Source organism: Propithecus coquereli, unplaced genomic scaffold, assembly GCF_000956105.1.
Source record: "Propithecus coquereli isolate 6110/MARCELLA unplaced genomic scaffold, Pcoq_1.0 Scaffold1347, whole genome shotgun sequence".
Classification (NCBI taxonomy): Eukaryota; Metazoa; Chordata; class Mammalia; order Primates; family Indriidae; genus Propithecus; species Propithecus coquereli.
In genome coordinates, this window is record NW_012137714.1 from 69,903 (window position 1) to 78,136 (window position 8,234).

Genomic DNA, 8,234 nt, shown 5'->3' on the forward strand with positions numbered 1-8,234 from the left:
AAAAAAGAAAAAAAAAAATAATACTCTTATAGTTCATCTAACATACTTTTTAGCTTTATCTTCCTACTGTAAACTATGGCTGGTATGTTTGGCCAACTCAGATTTACAGGAACATGTTGAAATTTGATTTTTTTTTTTCTTTTACTATAAAAAGCTTTTTGCAGTTTCAGTTCTGATGTTTAAAATAAGTTGTCATTTGATAATTTTATATTGTATACTTTTAGTGCTTATTGTACTGTATTAGAAATTAGTTCATTGACTCCTATGTAACCTTCCTTAGTAGTGAGTCATTTTTGTTTTAAGAAAGATGTACCAATCTTACTACATTTTTCTCTCTTTTTAGTTAAAAGAAAGGAACAAAGGATTTGATGTAGGCAGTAGCTCTGTTCTAGTCTGTTCTGGTTAGCATTGTCTGGTGTATTTTAGTCTTACTTGTGCTATACTTTAAGAGGACCATTAACAAACTAAAGGACCCAGAAAGGGGCGAATGGGGTGATGTTGGCCATCATAACCGTGGATATACTTAATACATTTAATCTGGAGAATAGAAGACTGTGAGGAAACATCTCTTACAAATACTTGTTAGGATGCCATGTGAAATAGGGAACTTGCATTGTGTTGTCTGAAATCATGGTGAAGCCACTAGAGAAAGTTATGGAGCAACAGGTTTTGCTCAACATGAGGAAGAACTTTCTAGGAACTAGTGATAACTAGCAATGCAGAATGGAGCTCCTTTTCTCTAGAGATATTTAATTGTAGGGTAGATATCCTTCCATTAAATTCCTGAGAAACGGCTTCTTCATCAGTGAAAGCTGATCTCTAAGGTGTTTTTAAATTTTTCAGATTATTTTTTGACATTGAGCTACTTGCTTAGCTTTGAAATGTTTTGTGTTTTTCAGACCAGTGAGTGGAGGCTAAGCTATGTCAATAAGGAATTTGCTGTCTGTCCCTCATACCCACCAATCGTCATAGTGCCCAAATCCATTGACGATGAAGCTCTTCGGAAGGTAGCTATGTTTCGACATGGAGGGCGCTTCCCGGTACTAAGCTACTATCATAAAAAAAATGGAATGGTGAGTGTGGAGTTCTGCTGCTTGATCTTTTCTTAGAAGTGTCCCCTTTTCTATGTACCTGTCATTGTAGTGATTGGCCAGGTCTCTCCTACTAGGACTTCCTTCATGTAAACCTCAGAGAATCAGGAATAGGGTGTCTTCTGTGTTGAAGATAAGACTGTGAATTCTTTCCATGATCCCTCTCAACCTTAGAAAAGCCCAGATAGATTTATCTTCAGGACACTGTACAAAGGAAGCTAGTGTGTATATAATGCTTACAGCAACGTTCATAAGGTAGAAAGATGAGAAATTTCTCTGCCCAGTATAATGTGTGAAAGGTGAATTGAGCATTTTTATTTTCAAAGGGAGAAGAGTGACAAATGTCATTTAGTCACAACTTTAGTAAACACGGGAGTCAAGATTGAATAGGCAAGGGCTCACTGTGTATTTATTTCCCAAGTATTTTCTAAATCTCTTTGTCCCCTCTCATTTTGTCAGTCAGTAAACTCTGCTTCTCATTTTGAATCCATTAATAAATTAGTGGATGAGTTATAGCTATCTTTCATTTTCCTTTTTTCCCCTGATAATATGTCAAAAAATTGATATTTAGGATAGAAAGATGCTTAAAAATTTACTACTTTGGCATCAGGCTTGCTCAGTAGAGTTGCTCTTCAGAAGGATTTATTATAAAGCATTTTAACAACTTATATTAAATATAGTGTTGTATCTCTTTGAGTGACAGGTGCTGTCTGAAAGGTAACCGTTGTCATCCTCTGGGTAACCTTTCTTGGTCATATTAAAGGTCACAGTAACTAAGATAATAGTATATAATGATGGTCTCTTGAAATAACTCTAAACCATTCACCAGAGAAGAGATTAGTATGGTAGATAGTATGGTAGATAGTATGAGATTAGTATGGTAGATAATGATTTTTTAAAAAAAAGATTTCAAAAGCAAGTCTTTCAGAATATATGGTTGGTAAGGTAGCCTTTAGAGACAGATGGTTAAGTCTGGAATGCTGAAAAGGGTGGCAGAGGCCACTGGAGAATAAACAATGGACAAGCACCTTTTGAGGTATTGGAAATGATTCCCCAAAGGAAGAAGAATAAGTGTGTGACCTTTTAAATTTTGCCATTGGTGCCAAGCCTTGTCTATTTACAATTCTTGCTAAAACCTGCCAACCCCATGTGTGTGTAGTTGAAGTCTAGTTTTTTTTGGCTCATAGGCCATTATTGTCTTCATTACAGGGCCAGGACTACTGGGTATTCGATTCCCAGACTAAATGAATTACCGTATTTGTTCTTAAAGAGGTGATATAATTTATCATGTGGAAGTATTTTGAGGTGTAGTAGGCAGAAAAATTGTGTAAAAGTACAAGACTTATCTATTTTACAGTTATTAACTATTGTCAATACATGCCAATATTTTCTTGTTTTCAGATCATACCCATCTCCAAAATGTCACACAGTTGTTTTTGAGATACCTTAATCTAGCTAATTTCTTTCTGTTTTCAGAAGCTTTAAAAGCAACTGCTGTTGAATTTTCAGCTGTATTATGCTTTTAGGTAATTATGCGAAGTGGCCAGCCACTCACTGGCACGAACGGGAGGAGGTGCAAGGAAGATGAGAAGCTCATCAATGCTACCCTCAGGGCAGGAAAGCGTGGCTACATCATTGACACCCGCTCTCTGAACGTGGCTCAGCAAGCTAGAGCCAAAGGAGGCGGCTTTGAACAAGAAGCTCATTATCCTCAGTGGAGGCGAATTCATAAGTCCATTGAGAGGTAAAAGATTCCGGAGATAGTAAGAACTCTTTTCTTTTTTTTCCTCTTCTTTTTTTTAATTTCAGAATGTTATGGGGATACAAACGTTTCGGTTACATAAATTGCATTTGTACCGTTTGAGTCAAAGTTATAAGTGTGCTCATCACCCATTTACCCAGCCCGTCATCCCCCCTCTCACCTGATTGATTTCCAATGAATGTTATTTCCATATGTGCACATAAGCGCTGATCAATTAGTTCCAATTTAATGGTGAGTACATGTGGTGTTTGTTTTTCCATTCTTGCGATATACTTCACTTAGAAGAATGGTCTCTAGTTCCATCTTAATACAAGAGGTATCAGTTCACCATTTTTTTTATAGCAGCACAATTCACAATTGCAAAGATATGGAAACAACCCAAGGGCCCATCAGTACATGAGTGGATCGATAAAATGTATTTAGGACTCTTATTTGAAGCTAATTAGAGTAGGTAAGTCCTTAGCCGTCCCGAAAATCAAAGTGCTCAAATGAACCTGCACATTAATGTAGCGTCAGTTACTGGCTGGACATCTTACTGTGTCTTGGTTTTTTGGGGTTTTTTGAGTCAGCTTTACCAAGGTTTAAATGACAAAAATTATATATATTTATGATGTACAGTGTACTGTTTTGATAAATGCATACATTGTGAAATGATTAAATCAAGCTAATTAACGTGTCTGTCAGTGAACATACTTATTTTTTTGGTGTGGTGACCATTTAAGATCTATGCTCTTAGCCATTTTCAAGTCTACAATACGTTGTTATTAACGGTAGTCACCATCTTGTACAGTAGATCTCCAAACGTATTCCTCCTGTTTTCTCCATCAATACAGTCTGTTGTTTATGCTTTAAGCGGGAGATGTTTGAGTGCTTCTGGGCAGGTGGGAGGGAGCTGGAGCTAAAAAACAGTGGGATCCAAGCTGGCTTCAGGCATCGCTGCTGATGGCGCCAGGTGTCTAGTGTTAGATCAGTGGGAATAGGATTGCAGCTGTGATCTGTCACAAGGTGCAGGGCTCTGGCCCTGTCTCCTCGTCAGATCATGTAGCTACGTGAACTGGGCTTAATCTTTTCAGATGAGGAACAGGTTACTACCATAGGCATTTTAAGTGTCTTTGCAACAATGTTTAAATGTTAGTTTTTCAAGCCTTAATCCTCAAGTTACTGTATGGTGGGGTAAATATTTTTATAGTATTAATATTTTGAACCACTTTTGCTCTTGGATATATTGGAGGCTGAATTTTTGGTTTGGTTTCTTCCTTTATCACTCTACATCCTGTTTTCTTTTTTAATTTTTTACTTTCTTTTTCTTATTTTTAAAAGATACCATATTCTTCAGGAGAGCTTAATCAAACTCGTGGAAGCTTGTAATGAGCAAGCACATAACATGGACCGATGGCTCAGTAAATTGGAGGCCTCTAATTGGCTGACGCACATCAAAGAGATTCTGACAACCGCCTGCCTGGCGGCTCAGTGCATCGACAGGTAACGTGCACGTCGGCGTTCCCGAACGGGACACGCGCTGATAGCCACGCTTGGTTCTTATCCAGACACGAGTTTATAGATTATGTTAAAGTTTGTGCCTGTTTCACATCCCATGATCAGATCATTTGTTAAACGTAAGATTGCCAACACCATTCACTTACTGATGAGTTAGGAGCCTAGAGTCTGGTGTTTAATAGATAATTAATGGTTGTTGAATGAATGCGTGCATATACAGATGAACCGTGACAGATGAACCATATACAATGAACCATGTACATATACAGATCTTCTATGACACAAATTTTTTAATTACTAAAGCAACTATTTTTTCCATAAAATCCTTAAATTATTATTTTACCAATTTTCTTAAGCTGTGAAAGAGTGAAAGCAAGTTTTTAAAATTTCTTCTCAGAGGACCAAATTTACCTCCTTACTTTTGAAATACCAGTGAAAGGAAGTGTGTAATTTTGTTACACAGCAAAATGATCCTTTATCATCTCTCAGACGTTAGGAACTACTTGATACGTGCCCTTGTATCTGGATCTCAAGTCGAGAAAGCCCACTGGTAGTGATGTGGAGTATATGAAGTGATTTTAGTTTATTCGCTCAGTTGAAGGCTGCTAATCCTTGAGACTTGAGGCAGAAGACTTGAACAGAGGCAGAGGATTGGTATAAACTATTGCAGAAGCTTAGAATGCCCTTTTTCAGAAGGGGATTCCTGCCGAAACAATAGGTAGGTGTAAGTGTTGTCGCCACGTGGTTGGATGGCACTTTTCTTTGAGACTTTAACTTGTTTTATTGATGCTTCCTTAGGGAAATATGTATGTAATTTTTTGTGGTTGGAGAGAACTTGATAATAGAATGGGTTGCTGAGATCATGTGGTAAGTTAGTGACAGAACCAAGAGCAGTTCGAGTCCCCTGGGGTCAGGATGACCAGGCTGTCATTGCTCTTTGTTTTAGGCATTAGGCGAAACTCATTCAGCTAATAAAATACGAGAATTAAAGACCAATGTTCTGTGGCAAGGAAACCACAGAATATTAACATCGTTGAGGGTTTTGTTTCTTTTTAACCTGAGTTTACCAGATTTCTCCTTACATTATGAGTACAGACACTTTTGTTTTCCTATGAAACATGAATTGTGATAAACATTTATCTCCACATTGTCTAAATTTTCACTGGCAGTAACAAGATAATGCAGATAAGACAAGCCGAGGTGCAGAACAGTTTCTGTTATCTCCGCCTTTGTTCAGTGTGGGCTGGCCATCTTAAACTGGGACTTCCAGACTCTTCTGAAGGTTCTGGGTTTGGATTTATTTTTCCATGTTTGGGTTCCCTTTTCTGATCTATTAATATATTAGCTTATTATTTACACCTCCATAAAGATTTGCCCTTACAATTAATTGCTGAAAATGTAAAAATAGAGTTTAAATTAATTGAATGAAATTCGTAATATCCCACAGATAATCAAGATATATATTCATTGTATATCAGAATCCTTAAAGTATTTGCTCCTACCCTTGATCCTAGTCCTTAGATTTTATCCTAAGAATGGAATTGTTAAGCTAACTGTAGGCGACTTTCGGGAGTTTGTTATTTTTAAATGAAGAACTTCCAAATAATTCAGCAAAAGACAAAAAAGCTAAGTACATCATCTACAGTGTAACAAACATCGGCGTAACCTAGATGTCCAACTACGGGATAAGTAAATTGTAGATCATCACTTAACATATTATATTAATACAAGGTATGATATACAGGCATACTGCAGAGAGAGTGTGGGTTCAGTTCCGGACCACCACAGTAAAGCAAATAACACAGTAGAGTGAGTCGTGTGAACTTTTTGGTTTCCAGTGTATGTAAAAGTTACGTTTACATCAATCATCTGAGCCTGCAGCGAGTGTAATCTTCTTGCTGGTGGAGGGCACGCCTCAGTCCCCATGGCCGCTGAGTGGTCAGTGCGGTGCTTCCTGCAGGCTCAGGTGGCCGTGGCAATTTCTTAAAAGAAGACAACAGTGAAGTTGCTGCATCAGTTGACTCCTCCTTTCATGGGAGATTTCTCTGTGTGATGCTGTTTGATAGTATTTTACCCACAGTAGAACTTCTTGCAGAATTGGAGTCAATATACTCAAACTCTGCTGCTGCCTTTTCAAGTAAGTTTATGTAATGTTCTAAATCCTTTGTTACTATTTCAACACTGTTCACAGCATCTTCACCAGAAGTAGGTTCCATCTCAAGAAACCACTTTCTTTGTTCATCCATGAGAAGCAACTCCTCTTCTGCCCAAGTTTTATCGTGAGATTGCAGCAATTCAGTCACACCTCAAGCTGCACTTCAAATTCTAGTTCTCTTGTGTTTCCACCACATCTGTAGTGACTTCCTCTACTGAAGTCTTGAACCCCTCAAAATTATCCATGAGGGTTGGAATCAGCTTCTTCCAAACTCCTGTTAAAGTTGGTACTTTGACCTCTTTCCATGAATCACACATGCTTTTAATGGCATCTAAAATGGTGAATTCTTTCCAGAAGGTTTTCAACTTACTTTGCCTAGAATCGTCAGAGGAATCTATGGTAGCTATGGCCTTATGAAATGTATTTGTTGAATGATAAGACTTTTCGATCCGTGGGCTACAGAATGGATGTTGTGTTAGCAGGCATGAAAACAACATTAATCTCCTTGTACAGTAGTACATCTCCATCAGAGCTCTTGGGTGACCAACTACATTGTCAGTGACCAGTAAGCCATTCAGTAAGCAAATGTGCTGTCATCCACGCTTTGTTGTTCCATTTATAGAGCACAGGCAGAGTAGATTTGGCATAATTCTTAAGGGCCCAAGGATTTTGAGAATACTAAATGATATTGGCTTTAATTTAAACTCATCAGCGGCATTAGCCCCTATCAAGAGAGTCAGCCTGTCCTTTGAAGCCTTGAGCCAGGCATTGACTTCTCCTCTCTTGCTATGAACGTCCTCGATGACATCTTCCAACAGAAAGCTGTTTTGCCTACATTGAAAATCTGTTGTTTGGTGTAGCCACTTTCATCATGACCGTAGGTCTGCTGGATAGCTTGATACCGCTTGTACGTCAGCACTTGCTGCTTCACCTTACACTTTTCTATTAGGGAGACGGCTTCTTTCCTTAAACCTCTTGAAGCAACCTCTGCTAGCTTCCAACTCTTCCTCTTCACCTTCGTCACTTCTCTCAGCCTTCGTAGAATTGAGGAGAGTTAGGACCTTGTTCTGGTTTAGGCTTTGGTTTAAGGGAAAGTCGTGGCTGGTTTGACCTTCTATCTGGCTACTAAAACTTTCTCCATATCAACAATAGGCTGTTTTGCTTTCTTAGCATTTGTGTGTTCACAGGAATAGCACTTCTAATTTCTTTCAAGAATGTTTCCTTTGCATTCACAACTTGACTAAAAATTTGGAGTAAGAAGCTCAGCTTTTGGCCTGTCTCAGCTTTCGATATGCCTTCCTCACTAAGCTTAATTATTTCTAGCTTGTGATTTAAAGTGAGGGAGGTACAAGTCTTCCTTTCACTTGAATACTTACAGGCCTTTGTAGGGTTATTAATTGGCCTAAATTTCAATATTTTTGTGTCTCAGGGAATGGGGGCTTTAGGAGAGGGAGAGAGACAGGGAAACAGTAGGTTGGTGGAGCAGTCAGAACACACATTTAGCAGGTTAAGTTTGCTGTCTTACATGAACATGGTTTACGGTGCCCCAAAACAATTACAATAGTAATATCCAAAATGCTGATCACAGGCCAAGAGCAGTGGCTCACGCCTGTAATCTTAGTGTTCTGGGAGGCCGAGGCAGGAGGATCGCTTGAGCCCAGGAGTTTGAGGTTGCTGTGAGCTAGGCTGACTCCATGGCCTGGGCAATAGGGCGGCGGGACTCTTTCTC

The 8,234-nt window shown here is 38.7% G+C and overlaps 1 protein-coding gene across 1 annotated transcript in view; it reads left to right on the plus strand.

Annotated features, from left to right (window-relative positions):
- Window positions 1–8,234, plus strand: part of MTMR9 (myotubularin related protein 9) — a 37,601-nt gene that overhangs the window by 21,393 nt on the left and 7,974 nt on the right. The window contains exons 3-5 of the mRNA XM_012638787.1: window positions 900–1,073; window positions 2,618–2,835; window positions 4,174–4,335. Coding sequence (XP_012494241.1) covers window positions 900–1,073; window positions 2,618–2,835; window positions 4,174–4,335 — 554 coding nt within the window. The remainder of the gene's footprint in view (window positions 1–899; window positions 1,074–2,617; window positions 2,836–4,173; window positions 4,336–8,234) is intronic.